The sequence below is a fragment of the Podarcis melisellensis genome, assembly GCF_964234715.1.
Source record: "Podarcis melisellensis genome assembly, chromosome: 3".
Classification (NCBI taxonomy): Eukaryota; Metazoa; Chordata; class Lepidosauria; order Squamata; family Lacertidae; genus Podarcis; species Podarcis melisellensis.
Window position 1 is genome coordinate 64,624,772 of NC_138530.1, and position 24,720 is coordinate 64,649,491.

General features: G+C 40.7%; 1 protein-coding gene across 14 annotated transcripts in view; it reads left to right on the forward strand.

The window, feature by feature from the left end:
• The window catches only part of PTPRK (protein tyrosine phosphatase receptor type K), a 331,989-nt gene that overhangs the window by 259,434 nt on the left and 47,835 nt on the right, over positions 1-24,720 (forward strand). For all 14 annotated transcript variants that reach the window (XM_081907035.1, XM_081907036.1, XM_081907031.1 and 11 more), the window contains exons 12-13: positions 5,959-6,232; positions 9,239-9,275. In XM_081907035.1, coding sequence (XP_081763161.1) covers positions 5,959-6,232; positions 9,239-9,275 — 311 coding nt within the window. The remainder of the gene's footprint in view (positions 1-5,958; positions 6,233-9,238; positions 9,276-24,720) is intronic.

Below are 24,720 nucleotides of genomic sequence, written 5' to 3' on the forward strand. Positions count from 1 at the left end.
TTATAAGTAGTATTGTGCTACAAATAACAGTGGAAATATGGCCAATTCACAGAATTGGTGCTTATATTTATGACCAGGTTTCGACTTTTAAGGTTTTAAGAATTCAATTCAGGTGTCACTACTGTTTGTTATCGTTCCTTCGATGTTTACAATTTGAACTCCGTTGTTGACATCATTGCTCGTCTTATTCTTGTTGCAATGTAACAGTACTTTGCCACAGGCCTGTTAATTTCGGGCTCTTTGTCAGCTAAGAGGTGTCTGATATAGGTGTCGTCTGTACTACGAGGTATTTTCCTCAGAATCGGTTCGATCAGCTCTTTTCTTGAGTCTCGATATAATGGGCAGTATAAGATGACATGCCCGATGGTTTCGATTACGTTGCTGTTACAGGGACATAATCTTCGTTCGATCGGTATTTTGTTGTATCTTCCCTCTAGAAGAGCTGAAGGGAGAGCGTTAAAGCGGGCCCTGGAAAATGCCCATCGGTGTTTAGCGTTGTCTAGAACTTTGAGATAGTTTGCTAGATGGGAAAGCCTATGGCTAAACATTTAGATCAGGGTAGCCAACTACTGTCCCTCCAGAAGTTGTTGGACTACAACTTCCATCATCCCCATCTAGCATGGGTAGTGGGCAGAGATGATGGGAGTTGGAATCCAACAGCATCTGGAAGGTCACAGGTTAGATACCCTTGATTAGATAATAAAATATTTTTTCAATTCTCAGTAATCTTAGCTATTCAAGGCCTGATCCATTGAAAGGCTTTTTTGGCTTTGTCAAGTTTTTGTTTAATTATTTGATCTTGTACTACTATTAGCATTTGTGAAATATGGAAGATGCTCAATCCTATGCAGATAGGACTTGACATTTGAGTAAACCTGCAACCCTTATATGGTGATATGTTCCTGGTTCAGCAGTAAAAGACTTGGGCGGTCTAGGTTCAAGACCTCTTCTACCATGGACATACCGTGGGGCTATGGGCCCAGGTGATGTGTGCTGGCCTCAGTTCCCTGCTGTTAAAAAGTGGAATAGTGGTGGGGATACATATGCATAGGGGATAATGCTTTGTAACTACACTTGCCAGAAGAATTAAGAGAATTTGCACAACCTTGTTTGCATATGAAGCAAGATGCTGTTTTTTGCTTCAACAAGTTATTTGACATGACTTCTGTAGTCTGGATATCACAGTTTAAAAAATCTGTGTTTCACCTCTAGATGATGTGGCAAGTGTTGTTTTGGTTTAATTTCTGTAGCTTTTGATGTTAATAGTTTGTGTTTTTATTACTTTTTTATTTAAGCTAATATCCTGCCCTTCTTCCAAAGGAGTCCTGTTGGCAAACACAGAAAAGTTAAAACATTACAGTTAAAAATAAAATGAAAACATATGGAAAATATTTATTTATTTATTTAGTTATTTATTTATTTAAAAAGCAACTGTTAAAAACATTTTAAAACATTTTAAAAAGAATCACATACCCTCACATGTAATGGTTTTAAGCTTGCCAGAAACATAGTCGTTAAACCTGGGTAAACATAAATGTCTTTCTGCTTCTCTCAAACATTGTTAATGAGGAAGACAGAGAGAAGCACCTTGCCAGGGAGTACATTGCACAAATGGGGAGCTGCCACCAATAAGCCTGCATTCAAGCTGCTGTTTAAGCATTGAATGTAAGCCATTGAATATGAGCAAACCCCAGAGCTCTTCCATATGAGGAAGAGACCCTTATATGAGAGACCCTCCTCACATAGAGGAGCTTCTTATGGTGCAGTAGTATCTGCTCCCTATTTACTATGGCCCTAATTTCTGCTCTTTTTAAAACAATTATCTGGCTTAGCTTCAGGTTACTTAGTTGTGGCAAGATAAGTCCCAGCTGACGTTTTGAAACCAGGATGCATTTTTGACAGCCCATTTCTATTCTCGATCTCTCGGGAAAATGCCAATGTTAAACAGTTCAACAAACTTACTCAATTTAAATATGCATCATCTAATTATGTGTTTTAGAAGTCAGCCTCCCTGATATAAATGCTCCCTTGTATTCCTTGCCTGCTTTGTGCACATGCCTCTTGAAGCAGATGTTTGGGTAATCCAATTCAAATTTGCAGGTGCCGTCAATCATTCCTTAAGATGCAACATGCGGCGGTAGTCACAGCTCTAATCATGACATAATCGTGTCTTGCCTGCCAAGCGTTATCTCATAATCTCTAGTTTTCTTTATGGCCTCCTGAAGTTGTAAGCCAAACAGCAGACATGAAATACAAAGGGAGACTGGATGAATCAGTATTTATAATCAGATATTAAGCCTTACTTTTACCAAGCTGGAGGCTCTCAGCTCAGCCGGTAAGGAAGAAACATTTATTCATCAGTGAGCTGCAAAGAAAGGTGATTTGCTTATCAGTGGCAGCATGCACTATTTAAGCCTCTCTACTGAACAGTGTCCCTGAAATTAATAAATAAAGGTGGCAAGTAATTGCCAATGAGTGATTATAAGGACCAACTAATCCAGAATGCGGCAGCAAGACCGGCGACTGGGAGTAGCCACCGAGACCTTATACACCAGTCTTGAAAGCCATACATTGGCTCCCAGTACATTTCTAAGCACAATTCAAGTGCTTAGAAGTGTTGGTGCTGACCTTTAAGGCCCTAAACAGCCTCATCCCAGTATTCCTGAAGGAGCATCTCCACCCCTATTGTTCAGCCCGGACACTGAGATCCAGCGCCGAGGGCCTTCTGGCGGTTCCCTCATTGCGAGAAATGAGGTTACAGGGAACCAGGCAGAGGGCCTTCTCAGTAGTGGCACCCGCCCTGTGGATCGCCCTCCCACCAGATGTCAAAGAGAACAACAACTATCAGACTTTTAGAAGGCATCTGAAGGCAGCCCTGTTTAGGGAAGCTTTTAATATTTGATAAATTATTGTATTTTAATCTTTTGTTGGAAGCCGCCCAGAGTTGCTACCCTGTTCTGTTTTCTTTATTTATTTAAAAGCATTTCTAAACTGCCTGATATTCCCACCACACCATGGCTCTCTCCACTTCGGGGACCTGATCTGCCCCTGTGGCAGTATAGGTCATCCTTTAAAAAGCTCAAAAACTTTGGGGTAAAATAAGCTCAACAACTTCAATCCTAAAAAAAAAGCTCAAGAACTTTGCTCGGCCCTCACACATGTTCACTTCATCAAATCTGGTCCTCTTTGAAAAAAAAGTTTGAGGACCCCTGGGGCTGTGGATGGCCCAAGGTCATCTTCCAGTGAGTTTCATGGCCAAGTAAGAATTTGATTTCCCAGGTTTTATTCCTACACTCTAAGGTAATCTATAAAATGAGCAGTACACCCCACTGGCTCTCATTACTCTCACTGTGTTCTGTTTTCCAGGACAACATAGGAAGAGGGCTGGTTAAATTTGTAGACTGAATTCTGCTTAGCCGTGTGCGCAAATAGCAGATTAAGTGATTAAACTGTTCTGGGATTATACTCTGGGAGGAGCATTCTCATGGTACATTGTTCATCCAGTTAAAATAAACTCACTGCAAGTTGAAACCTAGATGTTCTTCAAACCCTTCTCCCTGATATACTAGTCTTGTATGTGCTGTACACCCTCCTCAGAACAGGCAATCTCCTGTTTGCCCCCTGAAATGACATACTCCAGTATCAGATTTACCACCTCGTCTGCTTCTTCTGGTGAATTAAGCTTCAGTGCCCTTGAAATAGCAAGATTTGAACACTCCCTTTGTTGCCTCCCTAAAAGATAATGAATGTTTGTAACTCCTCCCTTGAATGAAACCTTGGTTTCATGTTAAAACATAAATTGAATCATAAATAAATGAAACATTTCATATGCACGCTTCACCCTGCTTCTGCTCTTCCCTTGGGCTTTATTCTTCTAAAGTGGCCAGATATTGGAATTGACAAGTTTACTGATCTCCTGGCATTTTGGAGAGTAAAAGTCTTGTCATTTGTTTTGCGTTGGCAGCGCTCGAGAAAGGAGTGACAGTGTCCGCAGAGGCAAGCATTAAGATGTCCGTTGTTCCCAAGAGGGAAAGCCAATTGCTTATGCAAATCTTAGATTGCATGGCATTACTGCCTAGATTCTTAACAGAGGGAATGAATAAAGCATGTAGTATTTAACACCTTTTTATGTGAGAATATCTGAAAAGAAAATTAGGAATTGTATCCAACTAAGCCTAATTTGGGACACGGGTCACGCCTAGGACTTGTATGGTCGGTTCGGTCCCAGCTAGGTTCGGTCCCAGCTCCTGCCCACCTAGCAGTTCAAAAGCACACTTAAGTGCAAGTAGATAAATAGGTACCGCTTTATAGCGGGAAGGTAAACAGCGTTTCCGTGTGCTGCTCTGGTGCCGGTTTTCCGGAGCAGCTTCGTCACGCTGGCCACGTGACCTGGAAGTGTCTGCGGACAGCGCTGGCTCCTGGCCTCTAGAGTGAGATGAGCACACAACCCTCGAGTCTGTCAAGACTGGCCCGTACCTTTTTTTTAAGCCTAATTTGAGTGGGTCTTCTCTGAGTATGACTTGGTTGGCTATCACCCTAATGGAATAAGCTTCCCCGTCTTTCGCCCCCTTTACTCCAATTTGTCCGCACTGCTTCTCATTGCTTGAGGTCATTCTCACTTGGCTTTTTGCTACCTTAGCAGAGTTTACCAGGGGCAGGGGTGGTGAACCTGTGACTCTCTGGATATTGTTGGTTTCCTAGCAGCCCAAGCCAATGTGGCTGCTGATCAGATTTGATGGGAGTTGGAGTGGTGAGCATCTGCAGCAGAGCATTAGAAACAACTAAAAATGTCCCTTACACCTACATGAATCCCAACTATTTCAAATGATTTCTATGCGACATTGCATGTGGATCTTTTTATATAGGGTCCCATTTTATTTTATATCATAGTGGGAGTCTAGGGAGGAAGAGATTTTGACGTACTTGAAAATGCCGTGGTTCTTTTTAAAACAGGAGCTCAATTCAACTTTGTCCTTTATGGCACTTTCTAACAGAACATCCAAGTGCTGATTATCAATTAGTCTAACGTTTCAGTTGTTTGCCTCTTTCCTCTATAGGGAAAAGAAGAGCTATAATTACATTCTCTGGTAAAATGAGATTTTTATGAGGAATGACCAAGAGCTGTCATTGCGAGGAAGGTATTGGCAAGTTTAGGCTGAAGTTTGTTTTTGGGGTTAGCATTTTTTCCCCGTCTTTTTTTTTTTAATAGGCTAGATGCCATCTGCTCTAGCAATTTGTAACGTTTTTGTCCGCGGCAACTGTAGGGAAAGGAGTCAGACTATTTGGAGGGAGTGGACAGATTTCCGTCCATCTGTGCTTGTATTACAGGATGTCGCTTATACTTTAGATCTGCATAGCTGTGAGCCAAGTTAGATGCCACAGCAAGGTCAAAAGGTGGAGATGCCTGTCGACGCGCTTCTGTCTCTAGTAATATGACAACAGCAAATTGGTGCTTCAGGCATTGCTTGGAGGCTGCCACGACGGGCCTTGAAGCCGAGCTTTCTATAATATCCTTTCAAAGGCAAATGCAGACTTCAAATGCTGCAAATTATCAAGCAGAAGGATTAATCTATTAAAAATGTCTGTGCTTAATGTAAGATCCAGTCCTGGTCTGCTTAATAGTTCAAAGTCTACATCAGTGATGAGAAAGACTTTCCTGTTCCATTAGATCTTTTGGGGAAGGGAGGCTGAGAGCGACGTTGCTGTGGAAATAAAGGAGAGAACTGAAATTAAAATTAGGAGAAATAAAATGACCACCTTCCACTCGGGGCCTATTGCTGAATATGATTTGGTTCTGAGACGCATAAGCTGCCATTTTTAAACCTGCTTCTCTCCTCGACTTGCGCTTCTGAGCTGAGTGTGGTAATATTTGGCGCAACATAGTTATGTGATATAGTGTTGTGTGCTGTCGGTCTGGCATCCTCTTATAAGTCATGTTTTTCTCTTGGCTTTTAACAGCGCCTATCAGATTGTTGTTGAAGAGCTGCATCCTCATCGGACAAAACGAGAAACAGGTGCAATGGACTGCTACCAGATTCCTGTCACATATCAAAATGCTCTGAGCAGTGGCTCGCCATATTATTTTGCTGCAGAATTGCCACCTGGTAACCTTCCTGAACCAGCTCCTTTCACGGTTGGTGATAACAGAACTTACCAAGGCTTCTGGAACCCACCATTGGCTCCCCGTAAAGGATATAATATCTACTTCCAAGCTATGAGCAGTGTCGAGAAGGTAGGCACCTCCCTGAATTTTCTTCTGGGGAAAAAAATCAGATCTGTTACTAGAGGTTATTTGGATTATAAGGCCAAGGTCCAGAAAGATCTTCATCACACAGACAACTAGCTTTCACATGAGCAGCACTGAGCTTTTGACTTGTTCCTTTCATACAGCAATCCCTCCAGCTAGGTATGCACAGTAAACAACTTTTGATTTCCCTAGCCTATCTCAAAAGGGGCTTGTTGAGCAGCATGCAGACTTGTCGGAGGGGTGGTGGAGGGAGTCGAAAGTCACATATGCTTTTATTTCCTGAAAACATTTTGATCCTGTCTTTCCAAACCAAGGTAGCAAACTGCAGTAAAATAACAAATCTCTCTCTCTCTCTCTCTCTCTCTCTCTCTCTCTCTCTCTCTCTCACACACACACACACACACACACACACACACACTCCTACTAAAACAGAGAGCAGCAAAGTTTAAAACAGCAACCTAAATGCACCCAGTGAAACAGCTTCTGTGTATAGACCTAGACTCATGTCCAGCGGTTGCTCAATATGTTTTTGTTCCTGGTATGAAAAATTCAAATGACATTATGGGTGAACAATATCACCTAAATAGACAGTTTGCTTCCCTTTAGTGGTATCTTCATATCTGCCACCCGAGGCAGGGCATCTCACCCTGTCTAAAGCATCTGGATGTAGGCCAAAGTTGTTGGGGTCTTGTTATTGCAAACCCTTTCTGTGGTTTCCATTTTCAAACGGCATGGCTCTGCGCCATTCATATTCCACACACCATTTCCCCCACAGCAACTATTACTGTTTGAAAATTTAGTAAGTTTCTTTGGAGCCGTAGCATTGGTAAAATAAATTTCAGCCATGTATGTTTCCACATTCCACGGAAATAACGCCCCTCCTACTGTTCTCAATGCCCAGGTAGTCCAGGAGATTAAATTGCTTCAGGATAAACAAAACCCAGCTTGCTCAGCAGGCCTAATAAAGCAGTGCCCCACATGCCGAACATAAAATAAGAAAAAAATAAGTTTGTTTTAAAAAGCCACTGTAACTCCCATAGCAGCTACATGTTTGTGAAAAGCATCAGTACACAGGTTTGCTTCCAAATTGCTTGACCACTGTGCTGGTAGGAAAGGTATGGCTGCAGATCGCCATTGCTATTTCCTCCCCATTTGATATCTTGACACCATACAGCACTGCTTCTATTTCAGTATGCATATTGATAGAGAACAAAGCAACAGGAAGTTAAATACTGCAGGCAGCTCTAGGTGTGAAAAGCAACATGACTTGATAAGCCCCATGCTGCTTCTGCCACTGAATCATTTTCCTTTTGTAAATAGAAATACAGGACGGGAAAGGGAGGAAACAGCATTTAGAACAGTGGCGGAGATATTTAAAACTTAGATTTGAGAATTAAGTATAGTCTTGTATGAAATCTCTGTCTCCTGGTTATTGTGCCCCAGTAACAGATGGCTGTGGTGCGAGGAGGTGGAGAGGAGGGATTTGGGGAAGATTGCACCTAGATTGATAGGCTTCAGGAAGGTTAATCTGCTTTCAAAAGAAACCAAAGCGATTTCTACCCTGCCATTTGGATTTCAGCTGCAGCTAGTAATGAAGAGATCACAGCTATCAATGACTTTGCCTTTGAGGCTCTAGAATGAAGCTTCGCCTAATATCTATAATTATAAGAATTAGCTGTTTATCATAGCAAGATGAGGAAAATGTCACAGCTTGTGAATTTGTGTGCTAGAATAGCTGTGGAACTGGAGGATTTTCCTGATGGGAGAAACTCATGTGGTTTTTTAAAAAAAAATTAAAAATGAATAATTTTAGAATCATTGCATTCTGATATTAGGAAATCAAATTTGCAAATGAAGCTGGAGGTCAAAAGGTTGGCAGGAAATCTGGGAGGCCCTATCTAAATATTTCATTATGTGCCACCATAAAACAGATGTTTTATTAAATCCCATGCTGGTGGCATGTGACCTAGCTTTAAACATGGTTTACAGTCTATGCTGGAAGGGGCACTTTCTTCCACATGTGGTGGGAAAATGAATAAGTACAGAACTTTCATCTTGATGCCTTAAACTTGATGAGCTTTATCACAGGCTTCAACATCTAGCCCACATTTTGCTACATTTCGTTATTTATTTATATTTATAGACCACTTTTTTTGGGGGGGGAGATTATCCAAGCAGTGTACAAATTCAACTACATATAAAATATGACTAAAACACACAGACCAAATGAAAAACAAGTACACGTATTACCATCATTAAAAACAGAGATAAAATCAATAAATCATGAAAACAAATGCAACTAAATCAAGTGTCTGGATAGGCTTGCTGAAACAGAAAAGATTTCAACAGGCTTCTAAAGCTGTAAGAACATCAGAAGAGGCTGCTGGATCAGGCCAGTGGCTCATCTAGTCCAGCATCTTGTACTCATAGTGGCCAACCAGTACTGATGGGAAGGCTGAAAGTCAGACCTGAGCCCAACAGCACTCTCTACCTGCAATTCTCAGTATCTGGTACTGTTGACATAAGACAGCATAACAACAATACCCGCTTAATGTCAACAGTACAGTGAAAGTGCCTGCTTGACACGGACATACAGAGATACATCCTTCCCTCTTACCCTTCCTGTATTTTCAGTGGCTCGTTAATAGTGTGGGATTTTCTCATTGCTGAGAAGACTGCAAAGAAAATTAACGTTGTCATGGGTGAACCTAAACTAGAAGCCTTTCTGCTTACCTGGAGTCAATTCACTGTGTGTGCCAGAGATCTTGATAGATTAGAAGCCCAGCCTGTAAAAGCTATATACATATATGAAAGGAATTTTAGCTCTGCAGTATACTTTCACTATCAAAAGTGTTTACCATGCCATGCCTTATTCATTGTATATGTAAGTAGTTCATAAGTGTGTTTGCACAGTGACCTAAACTAACTTTCACTGAATTTCCCAAGCTACTGGTGCTAATTGCATTTTCCTCCCATTTTTCTTCTTAACAGGAGACCAAAACTCAGTGTGTTCGAATTGCTACCAAAGGTAAGAGGTTTTCCCCCTCTGAACTTTGATAACTTACTTTCGAGCTTATTCAATGTGACAATTCTGTTGCTGTGAATTTGTACTTGGAGCTCAGATACAGTGCCAGTAAATGTTTAGGATCCTCTTGACACCTAAATATGTGACAGAGTGGAGCCTCCTGGATGCTTTGGTTTCTGTTTTTGAGGAGGAGGAGAGGTGCTTATTGGTCAAAAAAAGAACTGGCATGTTAGAAGACATGTTTTTAAGGGGTTGGTAGGTTCCATTTCTTGTGATGAGCTGGAGAATTAGGCAGCTGTATAACTTCTAAGAGAGAAATTATTTGAGGCAGCAGGACAGCACTGCAGTGTGGTATAACGTGACAGTTTGTGATGTTCCCCTGTCATTTTGGTTCCATCTTAAGCTAGTATAAGCACTAGGACAGTACTGCATTTTTCTGCTCTCGTTTGGGCTGATCATGTAGCTATTTCTTGTTTTTAAATGGCCTTTTTAAAAATAAGAATGGAAAACTGAATAACATGTAGATCCAAAACAAATGGATAGCTCACAGGCAGGTTAATTTCAGTTTCTCCTTATACAACAGCTTAATTTTTAAAAGTTGCATCTTCAGATAAAAACTTAGAACTCATGGTCTTGTCTTCTTTGTGTTTACAGCACTCATTACTGAGTTCATTTTATAGAATGTTAGACAGAATTAGATGCTGCATTCAAGCAGAGAAAACATGGAGGAGTACTATTAAATAATCAAATAGTACTTGTCACATCTTGGTGTGCACTCATTCTATGCATTTGTAGATATAATCAGCAACTGTCTCCAGGAAAAGAGCAAAGTATTCCAGATTTGCTAACAGAGACGAGACAGATTTCTAGAATAAATACTTAAGGGAAGGGTAACTTCTTGTGTAACCAATGTACAATTTTTTTTTACTATAACTTCAAAGTTATAGTAAACTCCTGTATGTGAGCATGTTTTTAAGTTAGCCAGTTGCCAATGAAGGTGTGTTCCTAAAGTAAGATTCAAACGACACCACAGAAATCCCAGCTCACTGTCCATTAATCTACACCAGCTTTTATTTGGAAAGTGAGCTGGTTCAGATGTATCATAGCTTAGATGTGAAAGAGCCTTGTGCACATATTCACACATGCAGCTCCTTCACATGAGTTTTGATCAAATTCGCAACCATAGTTTTCTGATTTATCCATACTGAAAAAGTATGGTTAGCAGAATTTGAACAAATTAAGACATTAAACTAATTTTAATATCTGGACTTGTTCCAAAGCTAGTAACCATAGGTTCCCAGATTGGCTGAAATGAAATCTATGGTTAATTGTAGACTTCCTGTTTTGCTTGCTTGCAAAGAAGCTGTGTACACAAATAAACAGCTTGTTCATATACAGTGGTACCTTGGTTCTTGAACTTAATCTGTTCTTGGAGTCTGTTCGACTCCCGAAACCGTTCAAAAACCAAGGCACGGCTTCCGATTGGCTGCAGGAGCTTCCTGCACTCAAGCAGAAGCTGCATCAGACATTCAGCTTCCGAAAAGCGTTCACAAACTGGAAAACTTACTTCTGGGTTTACGGCATTTGGGAGCCAATTTGTTTGGGAGACAAGCCATTCAAGTACCAAGGTACCACTGTATTGGTTTTTAAATCCAAGATAGGATCATTGAAATGTATAGACCTGAAGCACTAGCCACCCACCCCAACCATCATGTTAAAGATTCTGTTTTGAAGGCTATAAAACAAACAAACCAAAGTCATCATCTTGGACTTGTATAATACCACAATCTTGTCCAGAGGAAACCATTGCTGATATCCAGATACAAGTATGGGATAGCAGCATGTTACCACCTCTTTAATTAGGATTTAACACACACACACACACGTTTCCATTTTCTGTTTAATGGCTTGGAACTAGAAAGAGTCAGAGTCAAATCCAAATTCCCACCTCCCAAGCCAAACTCACAAGGTATCCTGGCTGCAATGCCTATCTCCTAGCCTAATACATCATACGGTGTTATTTTGAGGATACAGTACAGAGAAGTGGCGCGGTATAAAAAATGATAAAAAATGGGTGGTCTTTTTTGTAGAACAGAATCAATTCATAGAGCAGGTTGATCCTGATCATCCCCCCCCTGCTCTTCCAAGATTAGTTACAATAACACTTTCCTGCATAGCTTCCAAACCTTTCAGTATAAGAGTTTGCAGTGAATTGCATTTTTGGGGGTATTTTTTTCATAGCAAGCTGCTCTTGGCAATTCAAGGTTCCTTGCTATGGACACCTACGGCAAATTTTAAATTACTTAATACCTCTGAGGCTTGGAGCATTGCCCAGAGTGGGAAAAATGAAATCAAATTATTCTGATAAACACATCACATAATCACAAGCAATAAAGAGCAAGGACCAGAAATCATTTTGCAGGCTACTTTGGCAACTTTCCCAAACTCTGCAATAGGCTTGTTCCCTTCTCTAATACAATTTACAAGCCTGTCCGTCAGCCAGCGGTGAGCCACTTAATGTTTCCAGATAACTCTAATTGCATTACATTTTAAGGGTGGTTACATATAAACACAGAAGTAATTTTATGTTCTTGGGCCCTTCCCCAAATGCTTTTTTTTGTCACTGTTGTACATATCTAAGTGTGGCTCAGAACCTAGAGCTGTTTCATAAGACACACTGCATGTTGACAGAGTGAAATAACTTCTCAAAGAAGTTTTCATATGGAATAGTTTTTAAAATAATGCGGAGAGGTATTGGTGACACCCAGCCATGAATGGATAGCCTTGTTTTTAAAACATGCATGGTTTTTGAAAAGGCACAAATTCCTTTGTAAAATCTAAATTCATTTTCAAGCCCAAACAACAAGCAATAGGACCAACTTTTCACATGCTGTTGCAAGTTTGTGCGTAGGAGAGAGACCTACACTGTTCTTTTTGGTATCTGTTAGGCACCATATTTGTTCTGTTTGCAGTAAACTGTATCCTATTCTTTAGTCTGCTTCACAATTCATTTTTTAATGAAGTTCTCTGAAGTTCCCTGCAACAGTTTTTGCCTTTATTGGAATATAGTAAGCTGCCTGATACTGAGTCACACCATCAGGGCATGTAGGTCAGTATTGCTTACACAGGTTGGCAGAAGCTGCTCATGGTTTCAGGCAGAGGCATCTCCCAGCCCTACCTAGATGTCAGGGATTGAACCTGAGAACTTCTACAAACAGAGCAGAGGCTGTACCACTCAGCTATGGCACTTTCCCTATTGTGACATTGGACTTGGTTATTTTCTTGCAAAATAGGCCTGACAGTAATGTTGTCAGTCAGGCTGTGCTTCTTATTTATGAAAGTACTTTTAATGAAGTTAGCACTAATCCTAAAATTATATGCTATTTCTTATCTGCTAGCTGTATAATTGGGCTGTGTAATTGCACACTTCTCAGTGAATTGTGCAAAAAGATCATCAGAGGAGTGGAGAAGTAGGTTTATAAAATACCTGATAAAGAGACTTCTATTAGAAATTAGGTTGTGAGATACACAGTTCTCAACTTATTTTCAGTGTGGTTAAACATCTTTGAAGGCTAGTGTCAGTTTTCCCACAGGATACATAAAATATTGATGCACACTTTTATGTATGTTGTGACATGCCTTCTAGTGTGTTTCCCAGAAGAATTATATTCTTTGTGGATTTGTTTGTATTCAAAGAGCATCTACTTGAAACCAGATTTGTTTTTCATGCTCCCTAGTGGGAGTTGTTTACTAAAAATAAATGGCAAGTTTCATTTCCTGTATGTACTCCATTTGTATTTAACCAGTTAGATACACAAGTAGTATTAAGTGTCACACCAAGTTACAGATTACACTGAATAGCTGACATATAGATATATGGTGACAATTCATGTACATGGAATTCTCCTGACTGGAATGGCTTTGCCATTGATTTAGCTAGAGAAATGAATGAAGATCCATGCTAAGAAGTTCCATCCTTCATATTGACAGTCATCACATATTTGTGTAGGGATTGAAAAATAACGATCACTTCTTTTTAAAATAGTTGAGTCACATGTGTGAATTGTGAATGAGTGAATCATTGGGCCAGTTTGTGTAGGCAGGGTAAATACGGGGTATTTACTTGGACTGTGTATCATCTGTATAGTCGTACCTTAGTTCTCAAACAGAATGTGTTCCGGGAGTCCGTTCGACTCCTGGAACCATTCGAAAACCAAGGCACTGCTTCTGATTGGCTGCAGGAACACAGAAGCTTCCAAAAATTGTTCAAAAACCGGAACACTCACTTCTGCATTTCGATTGTTCAGGAGCCAATTTGTTCAGGAGCCAAGGCCTTTGAGATCCAAGGTACGACTGTACATTGAAAGCCTTGGCACCTGAAGCTAGTATGAATAAACTTAAATGATATTTCTTTCTCTCGTTTCTCTTTAACAGTATTAGACTATGAATGGGTCTTTGGTTTAATTCAAGCCTGAGCAGTATAAGGATTACACCCAACCATGTGCATATTTCATCTCTTTGTGTGCTTTATCGTGATGATACAAATTTATAAATCTTTAATGCTCTTAATGCTAACCCATATGTTGTGTAGAAATCCCCAGAAATCTGCAAAACTGGGAATCAAGAAGATACTAATAGGCTCAGAAAGCTGAATGCAGTCCTAAACCATTCAAGCAGCTAAAGATTTGTCAACCACAATCCTAATACTCCTGTCCTCTAACATAACAAATGCTGGCTTCTCCAACTCATCCCATTATATCCTGGGTATCTTAAATCATTTTACCGACCGCTTTCTCTCACTGCCCACCCTCCCCCTTCTCAATCCAGCTCCTAGATTGAAAGTGTAGCTGTGGCATCTGTGCCATTGCCCCAAGTGCTCTCCTTATGTGCTACAATCAGCAAAGCTTTTTCTTAGATTTATGCTTCTGGGCATATGGACAACTGGAAGTCATTTAGCGACACAACAACATCCTCATTTCTTTAATATATTATCCTTATCCACAAGCTTCAGTTTTGAAAGCTGTTGGTGTCTCCCTTTTTTGAGCTTGCATCTATGAGGATATATTTTTAGTGTCAAAAGTGACGTTGAATGTAATCAAAAGTACATTCATAAACAGAAAAGTGTTTATAACTGGCTAAATGTTGTCGTGGGAAGAAAAGAAGCCAGTAATTAATTATTCTAGTGGTGAGAATATATGCTTCCCATTAAAACTCTTCATCTACACGGAGATGCTAATAGTGACCTGTTTGCTAGTTGAAGGCACTCCCCCCCTTTTGTTTCTTTAGAGCCACATTTCAAATCCAGAGGATTTACATGTATGCACCATTAGTACTTTTGACACAACTTTAATCTTCTTCAATGCAATTTAAACTTCCATTACTTTATCCTTTGTTTGGTAGATTTAAGTTAAAGTGGAGGGATTTCATGTTGTTGTTTTCATTGTTGTTTTTAAATTGCATTCTTCAAAGCACCATAGGCCAGTTGCAAACATTCCCTTCCTTGGCAAGTGGTTGTTAGTCAGTTCTAGGTCCTTTCTAGATCCAAAGCAAGCTAACAGCTTTGGTTACCCTGTGATATGAGAGAGGGACAAGGGGAATGCATCTCACTCGATTTACTTGACCTCTCAGCTGCTTTCATTTCTATCAACCATAGTATCTTTCTAGATAGGCAATTGGAGTTCGGGATTGAAGGACCTACACTGTAATGGTTCTGCTCTTACTGGATGGCCAGTTTCTGAAGGAGGTACCAGATGAGTGCTCTGGTACACTAGTGGACTGGATGAGAGCCAATAGACTGAGACTCAGTCCAGATAATATTGAAGCGCTTTGTGTGTGTCCCCGCCAAGCTGTGTGGTGTTCAGTCTTTTTTGCAGGAAGTTGCATTCACAATAAATGATTATGTTTGTAGTTCAGAGGTGCTAATACATGAGAAGGCAAACTAAGGCCCGGGGGCTGGATCCGGCCCAATCACCTTCTAAATCCGGCCCATAGACAGTCCAGGAATCAGTGTGTTTTTACATGAGTAGAATGTGTCCTTTTATTTAAAATGCATCTCTGGGTTATTTGTGGAACATAAGAATTTGTTCATTCCCCCCCCCAATATATAGTCCGGCCCCCCCACAAGGTCTGAGGGACAGTGGATCGCCCCCCTGCTGAAAACGTTTGCTGACCCCTGTGCTAATAGGTCCTGCATTGTCAGTGGAGGCATTTGGAGATCTTCATATGCAAATGTACAGTCAACTCACAACTTGTACGCATTTCACTTGTGCGCTCACAGCTTTACACACTTGGCAGCCAGCCAGCTGCGATGGCACAAATTAAACACACATAAGGCAGAGAGCTTAAAAGCTCTTCCTGTGCTGGGTTTTCCTGCTGTGGAGGGAGTTTTTAAGATCTATGCCTTGCTTACCAGCCTCTGGGAAGCTCCCGTGGGACATGTCCCAGAGCTGGTAAACAAGGCAGAAAACTTAAAAGCTCTCCACCTTGCATGTGGGGTGAGACCCACTTGATAAACTGGCTCCAGAAAGGTAGGGGTGGTTATGCAGGGACATTTACGGGATTGATTTGGCTGCACACAATTTCACCTATATGTGCAATCCCCACAACCTAACTGCTGCACAAATTGTGAGTCATCTGTATTGCAACACTGATTTTGGCCAGGAATTTTTTTTTCTTATATTGTGATCTGACAGCCATTCAGGCTGGATGACTCCTTAGGCCAAAATGCTAGTTTTTCTGTGCGCTATTTCTTTGTTCCATTTTGGTGTGGTAAACTCACCATGATGTGACTATTCAAAATCAATGTCAAAGCTTATTCCATGATAAATTTCCATTTCTCCGATAATCGCCAGTTCTTGACGAACTACTAGAAGCTAAAATTTTAAAGTGTATATGACATCTGTGGGTCTCCCAAAAATTGGGAAGACAAAACTTGTGGCTTTACCATTTCAAAAGTGGTGAATGTGAGAACTGAGCTATACTTCCAGAGTAGGACCACATTATTCTTCATTTACAGTGACTCTAGGATACAGAAACTAACCATGAGGAGCCACAGCCATGCCTATACTGGGCATATTTTTAGAATCTATTTGTCATGTCCATCCATTGCATGTTTAGATCCACACCTAAAAAGGGTGAATGCATAAAGAAGCAAGTCTCTATCCCATCCTTGAAAACAGCCATTTTAAGTAGGAAACTGCAGTGGAAGCCTGCACTTCCAACACAGGTTGTATTACATATTATCTAAAAGAAATCCCTCAAAGTCATAATCAAACTCTGATAATACATGTTTTATTACTGTCCATCTCAGGCATCCACCTTGTTTTGAAAACTTCTGAGTAAGAATTATTCATCTTGATTATTTGAAATAATGATATGTAGGATTTGGTACTACGAAGAAAACATTTTGCTTTTTTGTTTTTGTTTTCTTCAGCATTCTCTGAGGAAAACTTTCTGCAGTTATTTATACAGTAGATGTTGGATGTGCAGTAACTAAATTTCCATTATGGAAGTGTTTTGCAGAGCCTGAAGTAATAGTTCCATTTGTTTTCTTCGTGTTATCCCATTTTCCTATTTTTCCTCTTAATTTAATCTTTCATCTTCACATAATTCATCACACTTCATTAGTTCCCTCAGAGAACAAGCTATTTTCCCCTTGCACTAGCTCTAGTAAATAGGATGAAAATTAGATTTTTCGTACCTATCACATCCAAGCTTCTCCACTGTCCTGTGGAACTGACTGCATCCCCTCTGCAACGAATCAATCTTCTGTGGCAAAGTTAATGGATGACTTCCCAATTGCTTTATGTTAGTCTAATCAGATTTGCTATCTCTATCCATCAAGCTGCCTTTTTCGCTTCTTTCAAAGCTCTCCTAAATATGCCCTCCTCCTGTGAAGCAGTTCTTGGACCATCAATAGCTGCACTATATATATATATTATAATACACTCTGTTATCATTCACGCTACCATAATTTGAACTTTTTAATGCTTACTGCCCTGGAATCCATCTTTGAATTGAAGAAAGAGGAAAAAACCGCCGCATAAATAAATACTATGCAAATCCCCACTGTTTGGTACACACTGCCACATTTTTAATAGCTCTCCTGCTTACATAGTTGGCAGACCATTTGTTTAGCCAGGGCGCGTGCAACTTTAGCATTTGGAAGATGGTTTTTCTTGATTCACAGTACGTTGCCTTCTCCATTGTTGGCCTGGCAGTTATCCTACCTTCATAGTTTACAAGTGTTCATCCAAGGAGTCTGCTTTTGCAAGCTCTTCAACCTCGTCTCTCCCACCACCACGCACACCTTTCTCTGTGCCATCTTGAACTCTTTGACTCACCCCTAGAATCCTAAGCCCCGCTTGATTACTGTGCCTTACAGCTGCTAATATGACCCCTGCCCTTTGATTGATTTAGAGCTTGTAGTTTATACTTCAGCTCTCCAGGTGTAAAAATCAGTGTTTCTCCTCGCCTTGCCCTTTTCTTCACCCTGTTCTCCAATTATTGGAACAGTTGTTCAGCAGCTACCTACCTGTGACCTAGTTGTGACCTACCGTCCAGACCACCTACCAGGAACTTGTGCTTGGGGAGGAACTAGAAGAAAAATGTGAGAACCGCCGTCCTCAGTGTTAATTAAGACTGAATGGAAATGTTGGCTTGTTTTTATTGTTTCAAGGAGCTATACAACATTTTTGAAAAGACAAAACAAAAATGCAATTGCTGCCTGCAAAATTACAATCCAGTAGGCATGATAGAAAAGAAAGAAAGGGCTGCAAGAGAATGAACAAAAAATAAAACCCAGGGTTGTATTTGACATAGCACAAAGGTCCACATAGCTCAATTGGTTAGAGAGCATGGTGCTGATAATGCCACGGTTGAAGATTCAATCCACGTATGGGACAGCTGCATATTCATGCATTGTAGGGAGCTGGACTAGATAATTCTCAGGGTCCCTTCCAACTCTGCAATTCTATGATTCTATTAGATGGTTCCATCAGCACAAGCATTTCTTCTTGTCTGATGGAACTATCTTCCCACTCTCTGCTGTTTTTGGTGGTTCTCTACAGTTGTCTATGAAGGAAATTTGGAGAGGGCACAGAATGGCACCTGAGCAGAGGCAGGGGAGTCCCATTGCACTAGCAGGAATCCATTTGCTGGCTTCCACTAGTTCAACAAGTTAGTTGAATGCAACCCCAGTTTCTGACCACTGCTTCGCACAGTAACTTCTTCAAGCATCAACTGAGATCCTGTTCAGTGGCTTCTTCCTGTGCTGTAGTTGAAAACCAAGGTCTATTATTTGATTACTGATGTAAACCTGCAAAATGTATTTTGTATAGTTAAGTTTTTACCTCTATCTTCAGTACATTTTATTGCTATGGCTAGTGGCTGATGCGGGATGTAGGTGGCGCTGTGGGTTAAACCACAGAGCCTAGGACTTGCCAATCAGAAGGTTGGCAGTTCGAATCCCCACGACGGGGTGAGCTCCCGTTGCTCGGTCCCTGCTCCTGCCTACCTAGCAGTTCGAAAGCACATCAAAGTGCAAGTAGATAAATAGGTACCGCTCCAGCAGGAAGGTAAATGGCGTTTCCGTGCGCTGCTCTGGTTTGCCAGAAGTAGCTTAGTCATGCTGGCCACATGACCCAGAAGCTGTAATCCGCTCCCTCGGCCAATAAACCTAGATGAGCACCGCAATCCCAGAGTCGGTCACGACTGGACCTAATGGTCAGGGGTCCTTTACCTTTAGTGGCTGATGCAAATAAAGATTATTCTGATCTGACTAAGGTGAGGTCAAGCTGATTTCTGCATCTGAAATAATATTCAAAATACTCAAAATAGTGAATTAACCTAATGATTGTTGTCTATGATTGGTTGGTTTTACTTAAAAAAAAAGTACAGTTTTTGTACTTTCAACATACCCTGGGACCTTATAATGAAGGGTAGGTAAGAAATCTTAATAAACCACCTCCACCACCATTATCTAATATTACTTAACTAATTATTGGAATTATTTTGACGGTACAGTATACATTAATACATGGAATATTAACTTCCAGCAAAAATATGTGGGAGGAACACAATTCATGCACAGCAATAGCTAGCACACAAAAAATTGAAAGCCAGATTTCAGTCAGGAGAGCTTTAATTAGTGTGGGAATTGGATAAGGTTATAGAATATGACAGTGTTATAGGAAGCAAATGAGTAGTGATCACCAGGGATGATTAGACAGTTGGCAGTGATAAAATGGCAGGGTTTACATGTCTCTTTATCTGACAATCAAGCCATGGCGGAAGCCCAGTTTGAATACAGTGGTACCTCTGGTTACGAACTTAATTCGTCCCAGAGGTCCGATCTTAACCTGAAACTGTTCTTAACCTGAGATACCGCATGAGCTAATGGGGCCTCCTGCTGCTGCTGTGCCGCCAGTGCTTGATTTCTGTTCTCATCCTAAGATAAAGTTTTTAACCCGAGGTACTACTTCCGGGTTAGCGAAGTCTGTAACCTGAAGTGTTTGTAACCCGAGGTACCACTGTAATACCTGATAACTAAAAAGATTGTTTAGTGTTGGATATTTCACAAGTCAAATATGAAAAGACCAATAGATCTGTCTCGTTCCTCCATCTAAGTCTTTCTTTTTTTGTTGGGGAGGGGGTTAAATTTTACTGCTATACTGGGTAGATGTGTCAGGCTACTTCAGAAATTTGGCATGACATGGCTCCTGGCGACATGTTATGAAGTGAAAACCACTCTGTGACTGGATCCACAGTGCTTTTGGCATCCACATACAAACTTTAGAAGCTGCAGCATGCACATGCAGCCTCTGCTCATAGTTCTGCATCTATGAGCAGCCCATTCTTCTGTTTAAATCCATTCCACATCAAAACCACCATTTTTCTAGCTAGCCTATGTCTTCTCCCATTGAAGATCCCACGTGTTAATTTGCAAACTGGACAGAGTGGAGGAAATTAGGAGGAGCACAATCTTGAACTGGGGTCAGTATTTATGTGTTAACTCAAGGGGCAGCCAACATGGGGCACTGAAGATGCTGTTAGACTGCAATTCCCATCATCCATGGCAGTTGAAAATTCTGGACTGGTGGGATTTGGAGCCCAGCAACTTCTGGAGGGCATCACGTTGGCTTCCCACTGACTTACTGATTTGAGGCAGGATGGCCTAGTAGTTAGTGTGTTGCACTAGGACCTGGGAGATCCCTGCTCAGCCATGAAACTGACTGGGGGACCTTACGCCAGTCACAGTCTTTCAGTCTAGCCTACCTCATAGGGTTGTTGTGAGGATAAAATAGGACAAGGACTACAGCACCTTGAGCTCTTTGGAGGAAGGTTGAAGTGTAAATGTAATAGATAAATAATACATACCGGTAAATAAAATTCAAACTCATGTTAGATTGCCTAATTAATATTATGTTTGTGGGTGGCGTATTTTTTAAAACTCTTCTTGTCCCAGTAGACTGCTAGTTCTATACGCTGCCTGTTCCCAGAACGGTCTGTTCATCTACACACATCAGCATAAGTTCTGACACATACTCTCTCCAAATAGACTGTTTTGCCCACAGCAAAGACTGTGCTTCCTTCTTGGTAAGAAAAGCAGGAGTGTCTTCTTGGAAAATTTGTAAGAGTATTCAGGCCTGATATTCAGCCCATTTAAGAACGGAACTATTTGTAATATTTAAAAATATATATGAGCATATATGAGCATAATAAGCTCATATATCTTTTTATCTTTCAGCATTTAATAATAATAATAATAATAATAATAATAATAATTTATTATTTGTACCCCGCCCATCTGGCTGGGTTTTAGCTGTCATGTATTGATAATTATTGGTTATGTTCCTAGCATCTGGAATGTTATAAAGGGCAGAAGTTTTGTTTTCATTTTTCTTAGTTTGCAGCAGTTAATGTATCATCAGTTTCAATTGTTTGTAGCCCTGCCATGAAACATAATCTATTTTGCCCTAAACATATATTTAAAATCAGCTGGTCTTGGTTGATAATAACATTTTAAAATTTTAAACTAATTGGAGTTTAGCACTGTATGGTGTAATCCATCTTTAATGTCTGCCTAATATTGTAATATTCAAGCAGACCCTGCAAGATTGCTTGCCAACATTTCTGTGTATTTTAGACAGGCATAATGTTTCACAGTGGTTTGAGTACAGCTGTGTATGTAGTTTCTACATTTTAATGAAAGGCTTGCATTTTTCGGTTATCAACCCATAGCATTATGAATAATCATGCCTGTTGAATATAAAACCTGAGTTTATTTTGAATGAAAGCCAATTCTGGGCAATATGTTTGGATCTGAACAACTAAATCAGTCAATTTCAGTGGTGTCAGAAAATGGAGAGCTACCACTGATCATTCCTTGTGGGAGCAAACACCTTGTTTATAAACATATTAATCTGAAACACCAGGGCCATTCAATAAATTATGAGAAAGGGTTTGGTTCATCACATGCCATCATGGTTAACACTGTAATATGTAGGAGCAACACTTCTTGAAAAATACTGTAAAAACATACCCAGTATTTGTGATTTGCAGAGGCTGTCATGCACATATCAGTTGCACATCTTCAAGCTAGGATTGCCACCTTTGGTCGGGCAAACTAAAGGACAGGTTGGTAGGGTGGGGGGAAGTTGAGGGGCTAAAAATTACTTTCCCTGGTGCAGAAATGACTGCAAAGCAATCCATTACAATGTCACACAGGGTTTACATTATTCAATGAAAACAACAACAAAAGCACTATGATTTACAACTGTAAGAAAAATATGCACCTCTGTCTGTTCAACAACTCTATTTCCCAATCCCTCCCTGCTCTCCATTGGTTGGGCAGACCAGGCCTGCTCAAACCTCTGTCTCCAACCCACCTGCTCTGCCCATGTAAAACCTATTTTCCCCAGCTCTCCACTAGGCTGTGCAAACCCCCTCACTTGCGCTCCGAATCTGACCCACCCCCTTTGCCTGCGCAGTAACACTCTTTCTTCTGCACCGGACCAGCCCCCTGCAAACCCCCCTCTCTCACTCTCCAACCCACCTGCTGCCCCACCCCCCACCCATGGAAAACCCGAGACTCCACCATAGCAGGCCCATGCTACATTACCCTCCACAACCCACCGTTTGCCCATGCAAAAACTTTCTCAAACTACTCCTCCCGGCCCCACCTCACCCTCTGCCTGTGTTCTGTGCTAACTCCTCCTCTCACTCTTGGCTCTTCTCCTCATGAACCCACCCTCTGCCCACAGAAACTCCCGCTCAGGTTTTCGCTCTCCTCCTCCCAACAGACCCACCATCTGCCCACACAGTTTGGAGGAGGAGCTTAAATGTATTAAAAATATATTTTGAAGTCCAAACAGGACAGGGGACACTTTTCTCCAAAAATGGTGGACATATTTTTCTAGGTACTGGTGGCAACCCTACCCTCAGCTCACCCCCCTCAGAGAGCCAGTGGTATCTTTATCTCACCATGGAAGTAACTTGAAGCCGATCTATTTGTGTGTCACTGTAGAATAAGTGTGTTTAGGACTGCAGTCTAAGGAACTGAATTTTGCTGTTACAGAAAGTCACTTGGATTCTATTCTCAAATTTCTCTATTTTTTTAACCACAGCTCTCAAAATAAGATCTAATGTGATCATGCCTATAAGTGGCCATGCAGATCTGAAGCAAATCCTATTGATAGAAGGCATAATTATTGTGTGTGTATGTTAGTGTTACTGTAAATTAAGTATTGTGTATTTAAAAAGACAAAAACACCCAGAAAGTAAGGAACTGGGTCTCTGATTGTTGATCAGCTTATATGTTTCCAACACCAGAGAAGATGTGATCATTCTGTATTTTCAAATTTCAAGAATATGGTTATTCATAGAAGCATCCTCCTAGGTTTGATGTAATAGAATTACTGTCATCTCATAAATAAGGACATGTTGTGTCCTCATTTTAATCAGCTCACAACTGGTTAAAATCCTTAAATCTAGATTTAAAGTGTAAAAGCTGTTTTTGTAATCTGGTTCACTTGGAACCATTCTGAAAATTAGTTTCTATTTAATATAGATCACTTTGTTTTGCTCCTTTTTCCCTTTAAAGGTAATATGGAAAATTAGAAACATATTAATATCTGAATCTCAAGGTCCCTCAGAACTACATCTAAACAAAAATGTAGCAGGAAACATGTTGATACAAGTTTTTATTGGTATAACCACTCTAGCTTTAAATATAATCTATATTACTATACAAATAGTTATTGCTTAGAAGTTTCCTTATTCACCTTCTACACCTAGTCCCTTTGCTCACTGTCCCATGCCAATATTTCCCACCATCTAAGACTGAGTTTGAGTGCTAGGAAGTCTTGCTATTGATGCATCTTTCATCAGTAGGCTGTATCCAGTGCTACTGCCCTGCTTCTACAACAGAACTCAAAATCTAGTCCAGAGAGTTGGAGGACGCTCTGTAGCAAATTTGGGGGCAGAGAGGAAGGAGAAGTAGGATACAACTGAATGTCCACCATTTTTGCCCACATGCCAGGGAGACACTGTCCCTCTTAATTCTTCTTGATCTCTTTGTGGTTTTGATACCATTGACAGTGGTATTCTTCTGGACCAGCTGTCCAAGTAAAATGGGCAGTACTGCTTTGTGGTGGTTCTATTCCTACCTGGATTGCTTGGTGCTCGTGGGTGATGTTTGGCTTCAGAGAATCTTCACTGTGAGGTGTTGCAGGGATCAGATTTATCCCCCATACTGCTCTAATATCTACATGAAACTGATGACTGGCGTCATCAAGAGTTTTGGGGCATGCTGTCACATTATGCTGATGATATGCAGCTGTTTTTTTTTAACACCTGCAGGTTCAACAATACATGTGCTAACTCACTGTCTGGCCTCAGTAATGAGAGCCAATAAAGTGAAGCTGAATACAGATAAGACTGAGGTACTCTTATTCCTATATTTTGTTTTAGTAGTTCTACTCTTACATTGTAAGTCACTTTGAGGCAGTTTTGTGTCGATGATAGATAGATAGATGATAGATAGATGATAGATAGATGATAGATAGATAGATAGATACAGTGAAGGGGGAAAGTATTTGATCCCCTGCTAAATTTGCCCATTTGCCCTCTGACGAAGAAATGACCAGTCCATAATTTTAATGGTAGGTTTATTGTAGCTGTGAGAGATGGAACAACAACAGGAAAAACCCCAGAAACCCAGAAGATAAAAGTCAGAAATTGATGTGCAGTATAATGAGTGAAATGAGTATTTGATCTGCTATCGACCAGTCAGATGTCAGGCTACCTGGTATCTTCACTGTATGTAACGAGCTGAGATTAGAAGCACCTGCTGTAAGGGAGAGGTCTTACCTGTAATCCCAGCTCATTACAGTACCTGTACAAAAGACACCTGTCAACAGAAGCAATCAATCCAGCAGATTCCAAAGTA